At 46.2% G+C, this 21,487-nt stretch overlaps 1 protein-coding gene across 2 annotated transcripts; it reads right to left on the bottom strand.

Moving 5' to 3' along the window:
* Positions 1-4,637: 4,637 nt before the first annotated feature.
* On the bottom strand, positions 4,638-21,249 carry CDCA8 (cell division cycle associated 8). Of its 2 annotated transcripts, XM_002750623.7 has the most exons (11): positions 21,169-21,249; positions 20,963-21,071; positions 20,709-20,837; positions 17,507-17,547; positions 14,517-14,589; positions 12,448-12,536; positions 11,139-11,203; positions 9,990-10,085; positions 7,788-7,914; positions 6,574-6,660; positions 4,638-6,025 (listed from the first exon to the last, which is right to left on the bottom strand). In XM_002750623.7, the coding sequence occupies exons 2-11, from the start codon at positions 21,054-21,056 to the stop codon at positions 5,981-5,983; spliced, it is 846 nt and encodes a 281-aa protein (XP_002750669.1). In that variant the 5' UTR covers positions 21,057-21,071; positions 21,169-21,249; the 3' UTR covers positions 4,638-5,980. The 2 variants fall into 2 exon arrangements, with proteins under 2 accessions (XP_002750669.1, XP_008999166.2); XM_009000918.5 differs by having other exon boundaries at positions 20,963-21,249.
* Between the last annotated feature and the right edge of the window lie 238 nt (positions 21,250-21,487).

The raw sequence follows: 21,487 nt of genomic DNA, 5'->3' as shown, positions 1-21,487 counted from the left end.
GTGTTCAGAGCCAGTTAAGCACTAATTCCTTGGGACAGATGGAGAGCAAAATACCAGCTCTCTGATAAGGCTAACTAGAGAATACTGCTTACCAAGTTTCTTTGAATCTAAGATGCCATTGAGTATGAGACGTCCTACCAAGAAAGAAACATCACAGCCAACTGGAAGATGCATCCGAATCTCAGAGATGTTACCATGTACATCTTCGATTAATAAGATGCTGTGCATCAGGGACAAAGTGTGTTTCCGATCATTCCCCTGAACTAGACCCACCCAGTGCCAGGCTGAGCCATGTGGGGCAGGCACCTGCTACAGGGGCAGAGCCGCCCCCTCGGCTTCTGCATGATGGGAGCAGAGCAGGGTGTACCTTTCTTGTGAGCAAGCAGATCTGCAGGAGAAACCAGATGGCACTGAGCCTAACAGGTTGTTCCTTCTGTCCCTCAATTCCACTTAAGAAGGCACTCCTGGTGGGGAGGTATGAATGAGGAGTGGGTTAGAGATGTTGGCAGCATTGCTTTGCTGAAGTCAGCCACAGGAGAGGCATGCAGTCAGGGAATGCAGGACTCCAGCATTACCCCAGTGCCTGGCACACAGAGCACAGAAAGTGCCCACTTGTTATTAGCATTACGATTAGCATCATCATCATTATTATCACCTAGCTGTAGAGAGGCACCAGGTAGACGTACAACATGTGGTCATGAATGGACCTTCTCTAGGCGGTGGGCCTGCTGAGCTGGCTTGACAAGGAATTTGCCCATTCACTGCTCATGGACTAGGCACCTACTAGATGGCTGGCGCAGGCAATGTCAGGCCCCACAGCGCAATGGGAAAGTCAGTTAAGTAAAAAGTACCCAAGCCATGGCAATAGGGATGAATCCTAGGTGTTTTGGGGACTAGGGGAGGGCACTACCTGACCTAGTCCCCAAGGAGGTGTGAGTGAGCGCCCAGGCGAAAGTGGGTAGTGTGTTCGCTGCCTTTGGGAGCCAATGCCTGCACTCTGGGCCTTAGAGAAAGGCATCTCAGTTCCTAACATTACCCCCACCCCACAGCTCAGGATGTGGGTAGAGCTCACACCGCACTGCCCTGCACCCCGCCCTTTAAATCTTTTTGTACCCTTTGCCATTGAAATGGAACTGTCTGCTAGTATCTTGGAAAAACCCTGCTATTCTCAGGACATTTCCCACCCGAGTTTACTAGTGAAGCCCCTGGGGTCTTGGGGCAACAGAGAGAAGCCAGAAGTTGTTTTGGTTCATGAATGACCTCATGTTGTTTATCAGCATCTTGGGCAGATAATGGGTATCTCAAGCCTTGCTCCAAGGAATATGTTTTGATTAAGACTGATTGTATAAGTGTAAAAAGAAAATGAAAACATCAAAACCAAACTTGTTTCCCCATTGCAACCCCTTCCCTTGGCTTTCATTTAGGGTTCTCCATTGCAACCCCTTCCCTCTTCCTTCCTCCACCCCACAGCACTCCTTTTTTTTTTTTGGAGTGCAGTGATGTGATTTTGGCTCACTGCAACCTCCAACTCCTGGGTTCAACTGATTCTCCTGCCTCAGCCTCCTGAGTAGCTGGGACTACAGGTTCTCACCACCATGCCTAGCTCATTTTTGTATTTTTGGTAGAGACAGGGTTTCACCATGTTGGCCAGGGTAATCTCGATATCTTGACCTCGTGATCTGCCCACCTTGGTCTCCCAAAATGCTGACATTACAGGCATGAGGCATGAGCCACAGAACTGACCTTTTTTTTTTTTTGAGACAGAGTCTCACTCTGTTGCCCAGGCTGGAGTGCAATGGCATGATCTTGGCTCACTGTGACCTCCTCCTCCTGGGTTCAAGCTGGAATTATAGACTTGTGCCACCACACCTAGTTGATTTTTGTATTTTCAGTAGAGACAGGGTTTTGTCGTGTTGGCCAGGCTGGTCCTGGACCCTTGACCTCAGGTGATCCACCCACCTCGGCCTCCCAAAGTGCTAGGATTACAGATATGAGCCACTGTGCCCAGACAGCACTCCTTGACCCTCAGCTGGGCCCTTTTAAAGAGTCAAGGGGAGGAGGTTTGCCAGGGTAACCTTGGCATTCGATTGAAAGAGTGTATCCTTGAAGATTGTCACCTGTCTCTATCCTGATGGTTCTTAGCGTATTGTAACATGGGTGTGCTTGTGGGTACTGAAAATGTGCCAATGGAGCTGAGCTCTTCCTGGTATCTTGGTGCCAAGGGCATGTTTGTCCTCCACCATATCCACCACCCAAGGACCAGAAAAGATAAACCAGGCAGATCCTAATATCAACTAAGGGAAGGATGATGGCAAAGCACCGACGGCAAGAAGTGCAGGTTCCAGCTGGCAGGGAGGGCGGAGGGGCCTCGTTTGACAGATGGGGTGATGCAGGAAGGGATGACATGGGACTGAGGAAATGTCTAATTCCGGAAAGGGAGATGGCACCTTAGGCAAAGCAAATTGGATTTCAGACTCCCCTTTAGCAGGGAGCCCAGTGTAGTCCCCAATTCTGATGGAATCCTCTCTCAAGCGTGTGGCTCAGTCCTTCCATTTCTGAAGCCACAGGAATTATCTACTACGAAAGTTTTGAGCACATGTGTCATGCTAAGTGTTAGATATGGGTCAACAGCTATGATACTGTGTAAAATTAGAAAACGGACCCACCAGAGTGTGGGCACAGGTGGACACTGACACATGCTTTGTGTTTCAGAGGTGCAGGGCTACCTCGTGGAGCTAAGCCCTGCGTTGGTATGTGAGCTCATTACCATGGGTGGGGCCGGGGCTATTAATTCCTCCGGGTAAAAGTCATGTCTGATGCCTTGGAGAAATGCTTAGGTGATGTCCTGTCATAGGCACACATGAGCTAACTCTTCATATGAGTAATGTAATCTAACCTTTTCAAGATAATACATTTGTAATCCGTGTCACAACAGGAAGCTCCAAGTTGAGCTTTTGGAAATAACAGGGGCCCTTTAAGACAAAGAATGAGCCTACTGTTTTCTGGACCTCTAGGTTTCCTTGAAACTGCCCCATAGGCCTTGGGGAAGGACTTCAGGTCTCCGTCCTCCCTTCAACGTGGGGCAGCCCTACTTTTCTATGCTTTCTCTCCACAGCAGACAGTGCAAAGTAAATTGCCTACAGAGATGAGGCAGGTAACATCATGGGAAGAAGTAATCTCATTAGGATTGCTTTGAGCCGGAAGAGGATTCTCCGTGGGCCCAGGAAAGCTGCTACTGAGCTCCAGCTGACTGTTGGCCTGGGCTGTCAGATCTTATTTTCGGAGGCTAGCAATCTTTGTGTAATCACGCCATACTTAAATGGTTAGCCAGTAATTTGGAAACAACAAAAAACAAAACAAACCTGATCCAACCCAATGAGTGTGAAAGCATGTCTGCAGCTGGCAGTGAGATTTAGCCTTTGTTCCAGCCCTGTGACATAGTTCAGCCTGTACTTAAAAATCCTGGATGGTTGGGGACATAACTTCTGCAAAATATATCAACAAGAGATATGAAATGATAAAAAAAAATTTTTTTGGAAAAAATCCTGGAATGGGGCCAGGTGCAGTGGCTCATACCTATAATCCCAGCACTTTGGGAGGCTGAGGTGGGTGGATCTCCTGAGGTCAGGAGTTGGAGACCAGCCTGGCCAACATGGTGAAACCCCATCTCTACTAAAAATACAAAAATTAGCTAGGTGTGGTAGCATGCGCCTGTAATCCCAGCTACTCAGGAGGCTGAGGCAAAAATGCTTGAACCTAAAAGGCAAAGGTTGCAGTAAGCCAAGATTGTACCACTGCACTCCGGCCTGGGCAACAAGAGCAAAACAGTCTCAAAAAAAAAAAAAAAAAAAAAAAAAATCCTGGGTGGGGGACCTTTTTACTTTCCAAGCCAGCCCCTTATATGAAATGATGAACTGCCACGTCTCAGTCCCAGGCATTAATTAGGCACCTGCTGCATAACATGCATTTCCTACAAGGTGATTTAGGCCATGGTGCAGATGGAGTGAAATGGGATGAACCTGGATCTGGGTAAAGCATGTTGGATCCTAAGTATTTCCTTGGTGTCAGGCTCTTTAGGCCTGATGACGTGTAGTCTGGGTTACTTGCACTGAGTCACCTTCCCAATGCTGTCACCACCAGGCTTCTAGTCTCTACATTGTCCATGCCCAGTAACCTGGCTAGGTATGCCCCAGGTTGTCTTCTTTTAGGCAGAACCCTCTGCATCATTAGCTCCAGGTTGATCATTTTCAGCCCAGGATTCCGGGAGACAGATCTGCCAGGGCCTCAGAAACTTCGGGAAGTGAGACTCATGATCACTGAATTACTCTTGCCCTGCTTTGTTCCTGGCCAGCAAAAGTCCACTGTACCGGGAAATGTTAGAGACCCTGGGTGTTGTCCTTCCAGATATAAATTTCTAGCTCATGGAATGAAGGTACTGGGAGCTCTGCTGGGGGATGAAGTTTCTGATGCCCTGGATATTGTAGTGAGCCCCTTTCAGATACCAGAATGATTCTGCCTGAAGCAAAAGTTTTCACATCTTCTGAGAAGAGCAGCTGTGCAGACCCCCATAGCAGTTCCTGTCTCCTGAGTCCATGGAGCACAGCTTGGAGAGGACAGGCAGGAAGTGATTACAAAAGAAAACACAAACCCAGAATTTATTGAAAGCAAATACCAGCTCTGACTAGAACAATCAGCTTAGAGATACCATTACTCAGAAGGACTATACATACAGAAATCTCAAGGGAAGGAGAATAAAAGAACTTAAAAGAATACAACTTGAACAGGACCTTTTTACCAAAATGGTCTTGTTGCAAAATAGTAACTACCACAAAGAGCCCTACATGAGAAAGCCACGTGTCCTTAGGCCTGGGGATGAGGACTCTAGTTCTCAAATTCTTAGAAGACAGTGCATGATTCTCAGGGGGAGGCTGGCTGGAGCATGAAGACCTCACTGCTCACTCGGTTTAACAAAGCCCATGCCTCAGGCACAGGCACACATGGAATGAGACCACCAAGTAAGTCACCGGCCTCTGCCCTGATGAGCTCCATAACAGAGACGTGCTCTCTGAAGTGACTGTCCATAGAATAACTGTCTCTAAGCTGACCACTGGACTATGGACAGCTTCGAGACAGTTATTCTATGGACAATCACATAAAACCTCCAGAATCTAAGCCCTACAATTCCCTCATCCAAATTCCCACTAACTAGGGAGGTAGAAGAGCAAGACATGGAAGTTGTCTCCAAACCAGTATTTGGTCTCCAGTAAATGGATAAACATAAAACACTGTTCCACAAGCAGGTTTCAAAAGAACTACTGGGCACAGCAAGTGAAAGATCCCAAAATCCCATTTAGCACCTCTCATAGGAGGGGGAAGAGGAAGGCTGAGAGGGGGAGGTGTGATGAGTACAGGAGGGGAGACGGGCATGTTCCCTGCTGAGGTCACTGCTGCCAACTGTCCTGTTCTGCTGATCTGTACAGCTCTGCCCACTTTCTGGACCTGCCCTCTCATGGCCCAGAGCTCATTTATCTGAGCCTAAACCTCCCAGTCTCAAGCATAGAGAGCAGAGATGCCAGATGCAGAGGTTCTCTGGGTAGGGGTGGTGAAGGCAGTCTTCCCGAGAACACAGGGTTCTTCTGTGCCCTCAACTGCAGAGAGGGCAGGATGAAGAGGATGCTGAGTTACAGGAGGCAGAATGCAGCAGCTCAGAGGGCAGGGATGATTCAGCTGGGAGACTGATAGGAAGCTTCCATGGCATGGAGCCAGCAAGCAGTGGCTGGGGTCGGCTGGAATGGGAAGCTGAACAGCACAGCTCTACCTAACTGGTGTGGGAAGAGCATGTCTGAATTCCTGAATTCCCCCAGAGCAACACGGCTCCTTGCTCTGGAACTTCACACTCAAGCAATAAGCCTGAAGGGAAGAAGTCTCTTCAGGGTCCCAGAGGTGCCCATTAAAAGTCCATCCTGTCAACTTTGGCTTCTCATTTGCGGGTCTGTATGCTGCTGCAGATTTGGGCAAGACGGTTCTAAAAAGAAAAGGAGAGAGGTCATTGGAGAAGATGCCACTTGGCAGGCTTGCCCCTTGGCCAACCACAGTCAGCCTGAGCACAGGTTATCTGCTGAGAGGGAGGAATGAGCACACAGGCCCCAGCTGATGGGCCCCACCGCTCCAGAGGCTTGGCTGTTCGGTTCGCTCTTCGATTCTGTTAATGCTGTTAAGATTCCTGATAACAAGCCCGACCCTCATTTTTGAACTATTCTAGGCTTCAATTTCTGGTGGCCAATAATAGTGCCCCAACATACCCCCAGCACTAACTGCCTGAATGAGGCAAAATTTTGATTTTGTAGTGGAACTTCTGCGGCACGCACCCTGGGATTGACCAAAAGTCAACATCCACAGAGGAGCAGATGCTGCTATCTAAGTAGGGTAACAGTCAAAACCTCTGGGGAGAAGGAAGACAACGTAAATTTAAGTAGAAAGTATTAGCTCAGGCCCAAAAGACAATCCTAAATAAAGGTAGCACAAGAAAGCTACTAGAGGCATGCTATGTGTGGAGATGAAGATGAGACTTACGGAGAGCTTCTTAATGTTTCCCAAGGCCTCTGGATCCAGCTGAGCAATACTGTGCCTCTGCAAGTCACTGGCCAATAATCGCAGGTTCTGTATAGAGAGGGGAGTGGGTTAAACTGGCATGTCCCTTAGGGCAGGAACCCTCATCTGGCAGTGTGCCCCGAAGGATCCCCCTGATACCCTGCACTTAGTGGTTGGGAAGGGCTGGGATGGGGAAGTGGCAAAACAGGCAGGAAGGGTGTCAGCCCTATGGAGACAATGATGACATCAGTGCTATCACTGGGGTGGAGGCTGGAATACTTGAGCACAAAAGGCACGCACATTATCTTAGAAACGCCCAAATGCCCTGCAGAGCAAGTCTGAAACAAACTATCCTCCCCTCACAGGGGCTGAGGTCAGCACCTCACTCCATGCAGCCCGGAGAAACTGAGCTCAGCCTGCTTCAGAATCCCTTAAAGTTACAGAAAGCTGAAGGCAGAGCTCATGCTCCCAGTTCTAGACTAAGCGCATAGCTCGGTGGTGCCCTCATCTCTATTATTGCGCACATCACAGATACCAACCCCATCTTGACCACTGAGCTGCTTCTCAAGGGCAGGCCCCATGTCTACTTCTCAGGCCTGCTACAATCAGGTGGGCAAATGTTAGCTGATGCATAGATGGAGGCTGTGTGCAGTGGCTCACGCCTGTAATCCCAGCACTTTGGGGGGCTGAGGGGGCGTGGATCACCTGAGGTCAGGAGTTCGAGACCAGCTTGACCAATATGGTGAAACCCCATCTCTACTAAAAATACAAAAATTAGCCAGGCATGGTAGTGTGTGCCTGTAGTTGCAGCTACTCAGGAGGCTGAGACAGGAGAACTACTTGAACATGGGAGGCAAAGATTGCAGTGAGCCGAGATCATGCCACTGCACTCCAACGTGGTTGACAGAGTGAGACTCTGTCTTAAAAAATAAAACACACACACACATACATACATACATACATACATACATATATATATCAGAAAAGCCAGATAGAACCCAGAGCTGGGCAATGATCTTTGCAGTCTGGGCCTCTAACCTGGGAGAGAAAACTGGGTTTTGAGTCCTGTAAGTGTGGAGATCAGGACCCACGCAACTGAAAGGACTCTGAGGGAGAAGTGTGGGTGAGGGCCCAGGGAAGGGAAATGTTTGACTAAGCAGCACACTGTGGCCTAGCTTCCCTTGGAAATACTTCACCTCTCCGCCGCCCACTGGCACAGTGAGGAAGATCTCTTTGCTGTCAGCAAGAGGGCTGCCATTCCCTGAGATGTTGTAAATCCGCTCTCCTGCTGCTGGAGTACGAAGACCAGGGGTCTTGAAGACCCTAGAATGGGAAAAATCTCTGTGAAGATGGCTTGGCAATTGGATGACACCAGATTCTATAGATACTTTTAACCTCCGTCTGGCCTCAAGCTGCAGTTTTCAAATCACACATTCCTAAGAAGGCAAGTTCTAAATTAAAAAAAAAATTTTTAAAGCAGTAATGACTAAACACAGCTGGAGAAAGAAGGATGTAATTATTGAACATACATCTAGCAAAAAGTCAACTCTTATCCACAAGTTTAGGTCCAAAGCTCCATATGGGTACCAGTCATCCATCCATCTACAAAGCCAGAAATAAGCTGGTTAATTGTTTCCAGGAGTAGCTGCTTCCATCAGGAAGAATTTTTCAAAGGCAAGGAGGATGATTTAGAGATCACATCATTATACTGATTTCTCAAGACAGTTAAAATACGGCTACCTAGTTTTCCTTAAATGCCTTTTGTTAAATATTCATGTGAAAAAACAAACAGTAAAGAAAAGTGGGAATTGGCTGGGAGCAGTGGCTCATGCCTGTAATCCCAGCACTTTGGGAGGCTGAGGTGGGTGGATCACCTGAGGTCAGGAGTTCAAGATCAGCCTGGCCAACATGGTGAAATCCCATCTCTACTAAAAATATAAAACAGCTGGGCATGGTGGTGCATGCCTGTACTCCCAGCTACTCAGGAGGCTGAGGCAGGAGAATCACTTGACCCCACGAAGTGGAGGTTGCAGTGAGCTGAGAGCGCACCACTGCACTCCAGCCTGGGTGACAGGGTAAGACTCTGTCTAAATAAATAAATAAATAAATAAGCGGCAATTAAAAGAAAATAAATCTTCCACACTTTCCCCACACCAGAGATAACTGCTTCTTACTCTATTCCCCAGGGGTAGCTACTCTGAATTCCTTATCTACCCCTCCAGAAACTTTCTATGTATATAAAACCAAATGGGATCATACAGCAGAGTGTTCGGCAACCTGCTTGGAGATACTCTGTGATTGTGAAGCTCTTTCCTATCAGCACACACACATCCAGTCTTTTTTAATGGCTATGCAGCATCTCCTATTTAGTTAACTAGGTTCTTTGGAAGGTATTAACTTATGCTGCAAGAACATCCTTGCTTATGCCAGCCTCCAAAAAAGCAGTATCAATTTTTACTTCTATCAAGAGTACAGGAGAGTGCCTACTCATCTTTAAAAAACTGATTTGAGGTCAGGCGTGATGGCTCATGCCTGTAATCTCAGCATGCGTTGGGAGGCCAAGGTGGGTGGATCACTTGAGCCCAGGAGCTTGAGATCAGCCTGGGCAACCTGGCAAACCCCCATCTCTACAAAAAAAAACCAAAAAATTGGCCAGGCATGGTGGCACGCATGGGAGGCTAAGGTGGGAGAATCACCTGTGCCCGGGAAGTCAAGGCTGCAGTGAGCTGTGATTGTGACACTGCTCTCCAGCCTGGGCATCAGAGTGAGACCTTGCTTTAAAGTAAATAAATATTTTAAAAATAAAATAAAACCTTGATTTGAATCAGAAAAGGCCAAAAACGTCACCTAGAGGCCTCCTAGTCATCACAGGCAGAATATTCGTCTCCCTCCCATCAGATAAAGAATCATTTTGCCACTGAAGATGGGTGAACCTACACTCAAGGGAGAGGCATACACCAGGAAACCCAGCTGGCCACTGTCCTCTGATGAGGCATCCCAGGCCAAGGACTCGGGACTATTTTCTTTTTTTTTAAGACAGAGTCTTACTCTGTTGCCCAGGCTGGAGTGTGGTGGTATGATTTCAGCTCACTGCAACCTCCACCTCCTGGCTTCAAGCAATTCTCCTGCCTCAGCCTCCCGAGTAGCTGGGATTACAGGCACAGGCCACCACACCCGGCTAATTTTTGTATTTTTAGTAGACACAGGGATTCGCCATCTTGGCCGGCTGGTCTTAAACTCCTGACCTCAAGTGAACTGCCCACCTCAGCCTTTCAAAAGTGTTGGGATTACAAGTGTTAGCCACAGTGCCCAGCCCAGGACTGGGCAAAACACTACTTCTCTGGGTAGTGTTCAGTGTTGGAGTCCCATCATATCCAAGTGTTCCCCTCAATACTCACCTCGAGTCAAACCTAGGTGTCAGGCCTGGAGTTGGTTTGACCATGGACGCCTCCAATCGGCCCATGGCTGGGGTAACAATGTTAGCACGGCTTGACCTACAGGTAAGAAACAGCCATCAGGTATGTCAACTCTCAGGTTCCACAATAGCAGCAGCAGAGGAGTGACACGTAGAGAGCTGACTCCTCGCACACCTCAACTCATGTGCCCTCCTAACAACACGGGACACCAGCACTGCTGCTATCCTCATACACAGATGCAGACACTCAGGTGCACTGAGTTTTAAAAACTTGCCCCAAATCACATATCCAATTAGGGTGGAGCCAGAACTTTGAACGATAGCAGTCTGCCTCCAGAATCTGACTTTTTTTTTTTTTTTGAGACAGCTTGGTCAGCCAAGCTGGGGTGCAGTAGTGTAATCTTGGCTCACGGCAACTTCTGACTTCCAGGTTCGAGTGATTCTCCTGCCTCAGCCTCCCAAGCAGCTGGGATTATAGGCACGTGCCAGTACACCTGGCTAATTTTGTAATTTTAGTAGATACGGGGTTCCATCATGTTGGCCAGGCTGGTCTTGAACTCCTGACCTCAAGTGATCTACCCACCTTGGCCTCCCAAAGGGCTGGGATTACAGGCATGAGCCACCTTGCCCGGCCTCAGAATCTGACTTTTTAATCAAGGAGATAGCCTCTTTATGCAAAGGCTCCCCTAGCTGGAATTCTGTCCTCGTGCCAGGCAGCTGCTGCTTTGCTCAAGGAGACATAGTTCACTCCTCCACAGACATGCAACCCAGTGACCACTCTCCTAAGCTGCTTCACCTTCCCCACATGGCTTATGGTAGAGTCCAGCATCATCAACTCAAGCCCATAGTGGTTCTTCACTTTGAAGGACTGGACAAAACATTTCAAGAAACTAATTATAGGTAAGTGACAGCCACTCTATGACGAGCTATGGGGTAGCTCTACACATGGGCTATCAGGAGCTGAAACATAACAGGCAGTTCGTGCTGTACGTCAGGCACTCAAGGGTTCAGTGATTTTAAGCTGCACTCAAACACTCGTCACCAGAGCCTTCCACTGCCCCTCACTTTCAGCCATGATCCATAGAGCTCTTCAATAAAACCCAAAACACCACAACTTTAGAAAGCCCACTACCTCTTCCTTTTGCCTTTTCCTTGTACGGACTGAGTTCTCTTCTTGGATGGAGGACACCTTTTGACCTGCAGTCACAATCAAACGAGACTAAGTTTACAAAAAACCCAGCAAAGAGGAAAGGTAAGGAGAGTAAGGAGGGTTTTTTTTTTTAAAAGGGTTTAAAAACACAAAAACAAAAAACAAAGAGAAAGGGAACAAGCTTTGGATAGTTAATACTAAATATAATAAGAATTCAATGACTTAAATAGTTCAGAACATAACTTAACTGAATTTCCACTGGCTGGGTTTTCAAAATAGAGGATTTGGGCCAAGATTAAAAGTAAATCTCTTTTGAACTGATTGCAGCCTGGCTTGTCCCCCTCTAGGATACATAAAGGGCTGCTGTGAAGGTCACTCAGGGCATCTCAGGTGCACAATTGAAGGCAAAGCCTGCAGTGCTCCCATCCTGGGGCCTGGGAGGTCCCTGGCAAGAATCACTCCTTATCTTCCATATATTCACTCCTCCCTTGTCCTCCGTGATGGATCCATCTTGCCTGCTTCTCTAGCTTCCTTGGCAGCCTGCCTTAGGAGCTCCTCTCTCTACCCTCCCTGTATGTTCACCCTGAGGCTCCCTCCCTTCCTGCATAACCATCTCCACTCCCACAGTGGGACAAACACCTAAAGATCTGGGAGGCAGTGTATTTCTCAATCTCCCTCTTCTCCCTGAGCTCCAGGCTGAAATTTCTGTCTAGCCTAGATGTCCTGGAAAAGTATCGAATGGTCCACATGCCATGCAATTGACATGTACTCCTCCTACCCCTAGTCCAGCACCACTCTGCCACCCAAGTCCCACACCTCACTGGATGGCGGTTGCCTTAGCTAGAAACCATGGAGTCGTCTCTGATTCCTCCTTTTCTCCACCAACCATGCCACTTTCTAAAACCTATCTCAAAACCATCCCTTCTTTTTATAGTATCAGCATGTCAGTTCAAGAATTTATAAGCTTCCAACTGGTTTCCCCATCTCCAGTTTCCCCCTCCCCCATTTATCCTGAATACTGTTCCTCTTCCCTTTCTTCTTCAGCTAGCAGGCTCTCACTCACCTTGAAAGCCCTGCCCATGTCCTAATGGGGTAGGGGAGACTTGCTACCTTCTTCTTCTGTGTTCTCTACACTTTGGACACCAGTCAATTATCACTTTTGTCACTGCCATGTAAAGTAGGATCATCTCTACTAAACTGTAAGCTCTGGTGCACAACAACGTATTTTATGCATTTTTGTATTTGCTTGTTTCATGGTAGCCCTCAGCCCCCAACCTCAGTGTCCACTTACTCTCGCAGTTTGAAGATTCTTATGTTTATTTTCTTCTTCTTCTTCTTCCTCTTCCACTATCATTTCATCAACTTGTATTACCTTTCGTGCTATAAGAAACAGTTTCAACAGTGTGGTATTTCTAATGAGAATAAAGTTTTGGGCATTCACATTTCTTATAGGAATAAAACATATGCAATCCTAAACTGCAATTAAGAAATGAACTAAAATTAAAGAAGACTTTTTTTTTTTTTTTTTTTGAGACGGAGTTTCGCTCTCGTTACCCAGGCTGGAGTGCAATGGCGCGATCTCGGCTCACCGCAACCTCCGCTTCCTGGGTTCAGGCAATTCTCCTGCCTCAGCCTCCTGAGTAGCTGGGATTACAGGCACGTGCCACCATGCCCAACTAATTTTTTGTATTTTTAGTAGAGACGGGGTTTCACCATGTTGACCAGGATGGTCTCGATCTGTTGATCTCATGATCCACCCGCCTCGGCCTCCCAAAGTGCTGAGATTACAGGCTTGAGCCACCGTGCCCAGCCTAAAGAAGACTTTTTAAGAAAGAGAGTTTAGATAAAGGAAACTAATCAGTGTTAAGAAACCCCACATGATGCTTTGTAGGGACAGCCCAGCATTCTGAATAAGACAAACTTGAACTTGCCCTGCCTGGAAATCCTGGCCATGGGTCAGGATGTTCTTATAAGAGCTGGATGCATCAAACTATCATAGCTTAATGACGGTGACATTAAGTCCATGTCACAATTCATCCTGACCCAATTCCTTGCTCACTAGTCACAGCCTGGTCTCCCATATAACTTTTCCTGTAAGATAGTGTTTCTCAGAGTGTGGGACATGTATGTAAGATGATTTTATGCAGATAGATCGTGGAATTGAGTACCTTTTTTTCTCCCTTTTCTTTCTTTCTTTTTTTTAATCAGAGATAGCATCTCACTATGTTGCCCAGAATGGTCTTGGACTCCTGGGCTCAACTGATCCTCATGGCTTAGGATTACAGGTGTGAGTCACTACATCTGGCCTGAATTGAGTAACTTTGAACTTTATGCAGAGAAAGTCACTTCTTTTTCTTTCTTTCTTTCTTTTTGAGACAGAGTCTCGTTCTGTCGCCAGGCTGGAGTACAGTGGCGCAATCTTGGCTCACTGCAACCGCCGCCTCCCGGCTTCAAGGGATTTTCCTGCCTCAACCGCCCGAGTAGCTGGGACTACAGGCACATACCACCATGCCTGGCTAATTTTTGTATTTTTAGTAGACACTGGTTTTACCCCGTTGGCCAGGATGGTCTCGATCTCCTGACCTCATGATCTGCCTGCCTCAGCCTCCCAAAATGCTGGGATTACAGGCATCAGCCACTGCACCCGGCCAAGTCATTTCTTTTTTTATTTTCTTTTCTATTGAGACGGAGCTTTGTTCTTGTTGCCCAGGCTGGAGTGCAATGGCCCGATCTTGGTTCATGGCAACCTCTGCCTCCTGGCTTCAAGTGATTTTCCTGTCTCAGCCTCCTGAGTAGCTAGGATTATAGGCATTCACCACCATGCCTGACTAATTTTGTATTTTTAGTAGAGATGGGGTTTCTGCATATTGGTCAGGTTGGTCTTGAACTCCCCACCTCAGGGGATCTGCCCGCCTCGGCCTCCCAAAGTGTTGGGATTACAAGTGTGAGCCACCGTGCCCAGGTCAAGTCACTCCTTTTTCAGTTCTCTTTCAACTTTGCTGATTCTCAGGTGGTCTTACCAGTCTTTTAACACCTCTCTAGCAACAATGTTTGGTTTCTAGCACAGCTTTGTATTTTTCCTTTTTTCACTTTCACTTTAGTTCACACAGCGGTCTTGAGGTTGGTTAGCAGCAGTCCTGCATACAATAAACTAAATTTCTGGTTTGAATTGGTGTTTGGGTAAAACAAAACAAAACAAAGCAAAATACAGCATCCAAAAGCAAGTCTTTAGATTTACAAGATTAAGAACCAGACATTAAAGGGAAGACACTCTACCAAGAGGGCCCTGGCTGAGCAGCCAACCACGCAAGCTGAGCCTCAGTTCTTTCTATTGGACAAGGAGTTTTGAAAAGTACTCACTTTTGGCAGATTTCAGGGGTGTCTGAATAGCTTCTGCTGTTAGTTTGTTTATTTCAGTGATATCCAGGTCAGCCTATGACAAACAGAGCCAGAAAGCACCAGTTATTTCACCAAAATATGAGGAACAATATTTTGAGATAAAAAATTTTTTTTAACTATTTGATACATTAGACTGTTAAATGTAAGTGATAATACAATATAGCAGACTCCCATAAAGCCACCAGGCAACCCAAGACCTAAAACATTGCCAATTATTTGCTTCCGCTGTGTATTTATTCCTTCTTCCATTTCCTTGTCTCTTCTCGCAAAGGTGACGAGTCTCCTGATCCTGTCATTCCCCAGAGGTAACCATCCCATTCCACTTGCTTAATCATAAGGTGTATGTATTTACATGCAGATGTGTGTATACGTATGTACACACAGACACGCTTCTTCACGTGTACTTAAACACTTTGATTGGTTTTGGCTGTTTTCACCACTATTTGTGGTTGTAGTTAATTTGTTTTCACTGCTGTATTGTACCCCACTGTGTGAATACACCACCATGGGTTTGTCCATGCTTCACCAATTGTTTCATACTATTATAAACAGTGCTACCTGGAACTGTCTTATATGTGTCTGATGGACATGTCCAAGTTTCCCCTTGGCTCTATCCTTGGGATAGGGGATCAAAGGCATTATAGGTTACATAAATATTCAGCCTTTGTATTATGCCAAATTGTTTCCCAAAGTGGTTACCCTCGTCTACAGCCCATCTGCAAACAATGCAAGTTCCTAATGATCTACATCCTCTCCAACACTTGGCGCTGTGTCAGGCTGACCATTTTTTTTTGATCAATCTACAGGGTCTCAATAAGATTTTCTATGATGATCCTGGGTCCTTCATAAAGGCTTCCAGTAACCATTCAAATTAGGTTTTTTTTCATATGTAGTGCCCCTACTATGGGCACTCTTATTAAAGAGCAGTAATGATTCTTAGCCCTTTCCTTACAGAACATATGTAAATATCAGAAGAATTATTACAGGTTTGGAATGGCACAAGTTTCATCTCTGGTAGGGACTCTTGGAAGTACTCAAAGAAGGATTCTGAGGCTGTCTGAGGCTTAGCAAGAAATACTGCTGTAATAAAGTACTGATGTTTGCCAGCCTTGATGGAACAGAAAGTGGCTTTCCTGCCAACATTCTGCCATCTCTAGAAACAACTGTGGTGGCAGGCCATCTAGTGTGCAGGAGAGTTAGCAGAGCAGGCCTGAGGCTGATACACATAGAAAGGCCTGTTTGCAAGGCTGGCCTTGGTTGGCATCTGGGAACTTGGATTTCAGAGAGGTTCTCATCTTTCCTTAACAATGCCTCATTGCACCTAAACTTTATGCAAACAATATGGCTCCTGCTGAACACCTACTTCCCTCCTGGAAGTCTAGAATTTTGACATGTGCTAGGCAGATGATGCCTTCGTGAGCAACCCCCAGTTAAAACTCTGGGCATTGACTCTCTAATCAGCTTTTCTGGTAGATAGTATTTCATAAGTGTTGAATTAAGCACGTTCTCTGTGACTCCACAGGGAGTGGACTCCTAGAAGCCTGGTTTCCTCTGGACTATGCCCTATGCACTTTTCCCCTTTGTTGATTTATGCTTTGTATCCTTTCACTGTAATAAATCATCGCCATGGGTGTGACTGTATGCTGCCAAGCCCCATGAATCCTCCTATCGAATCACCAAACCTGGAGGTGGTCATGGGAGCCCCAACACACTTCCCAACTAAGAGCTTTTATAGATTTTCTATCGTTCCTTTCTTGGGTTTTAAATTGTATTAACAAGGCTAGAATTCTCTCAACTTGGTGTGGTAACAATGGATCTCTCATATTACATTAGAAGTTCTCATTTGCAGCTCTGTATGTCTAATTTAAAAAGAGGGAGCTGCATTAGCTGGCAAGTAGGATTCATCTCAGAGGTAACGCTTTTAAAACCTTAGAGCTCAGTGTGTTTAGGGGGGTGAATAATCCCCACTTCTCTTCTACAGTATTCATCCCCAAATGCTCCAAATTTTTCCAAATTGATAATTGGCTTCTCATTATCTTTAACTTCTAAATGAAGCTGGTGGACATCTACTGCTATGTACCCTTGGTGGTCAGACTCCTTCAAACCCTGAGGTTCCAAATGCTTCTCATCAACTCAACGAAAGATGTCAATTTCAGGGTTTACTTTGTAAATCCAGTGGAGGCTGCAATAAACTAACAGAAAGACACACAAATGCATGTATACACACATTGTTTGTATATGACTTTAGAGTGCCTAGGGAACTCTGTGAAGCCCTTGTATAGACCAGTTTCCAATGCTGTCTCACAGAACTTTCGTGAGTAGCAATGCTCTGTCCTCTCTGATGCAGTAGCCGCTAGTCACATGTAGCTACTGAACATGTATAATGTGGCTAGCATGTCTGAGAAAATAAATTCCTTAATTTTATTAATTTTAATTAACTGAAATAGCTACATATACCTTGTGGCTACTATTGGACAATGCAGCTTTCAATGTTCTATTTTGAATCCCCTTCTTACTGCCTTCAATCCTGGTACTGATGCTGGGAGGAAGGAGGTGAGAGGGGTCGGGGAATAATGAGCATGCCCAGCAAGAGCACTGCTTCTACAGTATGATATGATGAAACAGCCTCATCAGCTAGCAGGGCAACACATACTGTAATGACCCAGGGGCTTAAAGGAACTTGGGCTTGAGGCTTTCTACTTCCACTGTAGAGCTCAGGACAAACGACTGCAAGAACTTGATCAAAAATAGAACTGCCACCCTCTGCAGGGCTCAGAACTATCTGGGTCTCATGTACACAGTGTCTGGCCCAACTCTAACTTTTCAGTTGACACAAACCAATAATGTCCCTCTATGCAACCTCTTCCACAGTAAGCACCCATTCGTTGGATCTGGGGACTGACTAGACTTAAGAACTAAGCAGCAGCTGGAAAACAGGACAGGTCACTTACTGTTGCTGCCTCTTCCAGGGCCTGCTTGTTTCCTCCAAGGGCTTTAAAAAGAACATTGTAGTTACGATTAGATTTTAACAATAAATCATCTCACCTAATAGTACCATTTATCTTTCTAAAACTGGTCCAGCCAGTAGTCTAACATTCAAGGACCTTCACCATCTAATCTATTCTTTCTCCAAGTTATATCTCAAATGTGCCACTGATTCTCAGGACTTGTTGCTATGGTACTTTGTATTTCCTCTGCCTGAAATTCCCCTCCGTACTAGACTAATTTCTAACTCATCCTTCAAAACTCAGTTCAAACATCACCCCAAAAATTCTGCTTTTTTTTAAAAAATATATTTTAAATTTTATGTATTTATTTTTGAGACAGTCTTGCTCTGTCACCCAAGCTGGAGTGGAGTGGCCATCTTAAGAGCTCTCTGTCTCCAGTGCTCAACTGATCCTCCCACCTCAGCCTCCCAAGTAGCTGGGACTACAGGCACGAGACCCCACATTTGGCTAATTTTTGTATTTTTTATAGACACAGGGTATCGCCAAGTTGTCTAAGCTTTTTTTCTAAACTAGAGATGTAGTCTCTTGCTATGTTGCTCAGGCTAGCTTTGAATCCCTGGGCTCAAGTGATACTCCTGCCTTGGCCTCCCAAAGTACTAGGATTACAGGCATGAACTCCCACCCCAGGCCCTGACCCCTGCTTATTTTTCTTTAAAAATTTTTTTTAAATTTTTCTTTTTTTTTTCTCTTGTTTTCCTTTCGCTAGGAACTCATTAAAATTTTTATTATTTTTTTAAAGCTTAAAGATAGGGTCTTACTATACTGTACAGGCTGGTCTCAAATTCCTGGGCTCAAGCAATCCACCTGCCTCAGCCTCCCAAAGTGCTGGGATTATAGGCATGAGCCATTGTGCCCAGCCTGCTTATTTTTCCATCTCACAGGTTGCTGCAAAGTGTGGTGTTAGTTGCTCACCCTCATGATACCCAACAACTACCCAAAGCTGTTTAAATGTGTATCTCTGCCTTGGATTGAATTCCAGAGATGATATCCTTCGCTTCTGGCAAAAATCTAGCAGACAATAGCTGTACAGTAAACAGGTGTTGAATGAAAAGGTCTTTGTGAGATTTACATGTAGAATAAAAAGTTAGCTTAGATCCTCCTGCTAGAAACCCTCATAGTATCTTGTAAAACAGTTAAGATCTTAGGCTATGAAACCAGAATACCTGGTTTCAAACAGACTATGCCACTAACTAGCTTATGAGGCCCTGAGCAAAGTATCCAATTTCTCTGTATCTTAATCTTGTTGTTTTGAAAAACAGAAATATTAAAGCTGGGTGCGGTGGCTCACGCCTGCAATCCTCGCACTTTGGGAGGCTGACCTGGGTGGATCAGCTGAGGTCAGGAGTTCAAGACCAGCCTGGCCATCATGGTGAAACCCCATTTAAAAAAAAAAGAAAAACAGAAATATTATTATTAGTTAGGAAGACAAATTAGTCAATGTATATAAAACATTTGGTACAATGCCCATCTGGCATAGGAAGCACAATATAAATATGCTCACTAACCACGACTCTACTCTATCTCCTTTGTAGTACCTATACTTAGATAACTGTATGTGGATTTTTCTAATAACTTTTCTACTAACCTGCATATTCCTGAAGGCAGAGACAATGTCTGTGTTATTCCCCAGTGCATCTTTAGCACTTAGCGCTATGACTGACACATTCTCAATGTTTGTGGAAATGAGCAAATAAATGGCTTAATATTAATAAATAAAAGTGAAAGTCAAAAGGATCATTAAGTGTCAAATATGTGAGCAGAACATGCACTTCTAACCAAGAAGAAGACTACATGCTGGGTAATTAATGATAAGGAAAAGAGAAAAAGTAAAGGCAATCCAGCAGAAAGTCCAGCCTCCTGCATTTCCCTGGACATTTAATAAGGGAGTGGGGAAACAGGCTGGGATTTTTCTCTGGCCAGGAAAACTGATGTGTCCATTTTTAAGGTAGCAATTTCCATAAGCTGCAGAAGAAGCTGCTTCGGGTTCTTCTGCAGCTTATGGAAATTGCTACCTTATTCTTCTTTCTGAGCTCTGGTTAACTAACCACATCATTTATTCATTTTTACATGGGTTGGGTAAAATATACATATATTTATATGGTTTTTGTTTTTATTTTTTTTGAGACAGAATCTTGCTCTGTCACCCAGGCTGGTGTGCAGTGGAGTGATTTCGGCTCACTGCAACCTCCGCCTCCTGGGTTCAAGCGATTCTCCTGTGTCAGCCTTCTGAGTAGCTGGGACTACAGCCACCTGCCACCATGCCCAGCTAATTTTTGTATTTTTTAGTAGAGACAGGGTTTCATCGTATTGGCTAGGCTGGTCCTGAACTCCTGACCTTGTGATCCGCCCACCTCAGCCTCCCAAAGTGCTGAGATTACAGGCGTGAGCCACACCCCCCACAACCCTGTGGCCAAAATTGGCATATATTTTTTAAAAATACTATTTCCTGGCCGGGCACAGTGGCTGACGCCTGTAATCCCACACTTTGGGAGGCAGAGGCAGGCTTGAGGTCGGGAGTTCAAGACCAGTCTGGTCAACATGGTGAAACCCCGTTTCTACTGAAAATACAAAAATCAGCCGAGTGTGGTGGCGAGCGCCAGTAATCCCAGCTACTCCACAGGCTGAGGCAGGAGAATCACTTGAACCCAGAAGGTGGAGGTTATACTTGAACCTGGGAGGTGGAAGTTGCAGTGAGCCAAGATCGCGCCACTGCACTGCACTCCAGCCTGGATGATAGACTGAGGCTCTGTCTAAAAAATAAATTAAAAAAAATACTATTTCCTGATGTGGAAAAATTATGTGAAATTCACATTTCAGTGTATCCGTAACTAAAATTTTATTGCAATACAGCCCATCCATGCCCATTCACTACAGCTGTTTTGGAACTGTATCACATATCACAGAGTTGAGTAGTCTGACAGAGACCCCCATCGACCCCCGCACCAGTGGACTAAAATATTTGCTAGCTAGACCTTTAGAGAAAAGCATGGAGAAAAATGAAGTAGGGAAGTGAGACAGAGAGTGAAGGGGAACAGTAGGTCTGCCATTTTCCATAAGTGCTCATGTCAGATCTCATTAAAAGGTGACATCCGAGCGAGCCCTTTCTGAAGGGTGTCACCTAACCCCAAGGGGCTGCAGCTCTTACCGAAGTAGTCGAGCCAGTTCATCTCGCGCAGCGCCTTGGGGAGTCGCAGGATCTCGATGTTGTACAGGTTATCCACCTCCTTGAGGAGGTTCTGCCTGTCTGACTCAATCTGCTTGATTCGTATTTCCACTGCGGGAGGGCAGAGCCGACGGGACACGGGTCACGGGGCGGGTGAATAGGTGCTGCTCGTGTCCCCACCCGCCAGCATCCCGCGACTGCCCCAGGAAGCCGCGACTGCCCGGCCCCTTCCTTACCTTCACGGTCGAAGTCTTTCAGAAAGGAGGCGAGCTTCCGCTTCCGTAAGGAGTTGGTTTTGGCCACCCGACTGCTGCCCTTCCTAGGAGCCATGGCGCTCGGCGGAGGCTGCGGGTAGCGGCAGAGATGGGGCAGGGAGGCAAGGAACCGGGTAGGCACGAGAAAGGCGGACAAATGCCACCCGAAGAAGTCGCCAGGCACGTACCTGCAGTCCCGAGACAAGGGCTGATCAAAACCTCCCGGTGCCTGTGAGAAAGCGGCTCTACCGCCAACCGCCACCCAATTCAAACTCCACGGCCACAGGCTGACGAATGAGAAGCCGCCGTCCCACAACATCCAATCACAAGCAAGTTCTTGCCGGCCCGGGGTCTCCAGCCCAATGCGCCCTCTACAGCCTGAGTACGTCAGCGCGGCCACCGCCGTCGCGAGTGCTCCTGGGAGTTGTGGTTCAAGATAGTTTCCCCGCCCTCTCCACGCCCACCCGGCTCCGCCCTGGCCAGCTGCAAACGATATTAACTACTATT

This window comes from Callithrix jacchus, chromosome 7 (assembly GCF_049354715.1).
Source record: "Callithrix jacchus isolate 240 chromosome 7, calJac240_pri, whole genome shotgun sequence".
Taxonomy (NCBI): domain Eukaryota; kingdom Metazoa; phylum Chordata; class Mammalia; order Primates; family Cebidae; genus Callithrix; species Callithrix jacchus.
The sequence above is the reverse complement of the archived record's forward strand: the minus strand, read 5'-3'. Positions and strand labels throughout refer to the sequence as shown.

Excerpts from the sequence above, each read along its gene's own strand:
- CDCA8 (XM_009000918.5), bottom strand. The coding sequence starts at position 21,056 with ATGGCTCCTAGGAAGGGCAGCAGTCGGGTGGCCAAAACCAACTCCTTA. Across the intron at positions 14,590-17,506 it reads CCCTGGAAGAGGCAGCAACA|GCTGACCTGGATATCACTGA; the intron begins GTAAGTGACCTG and ends TGTTTGTCATAG. Across the intron at positions 6,026-6,573 it reads GAAACATTAAGAAGCTCTCC|AACCGTCTTGCCCAAATCTG; the intron begins GTAAGTCTCATC and ends TTTTCTTTTTAG.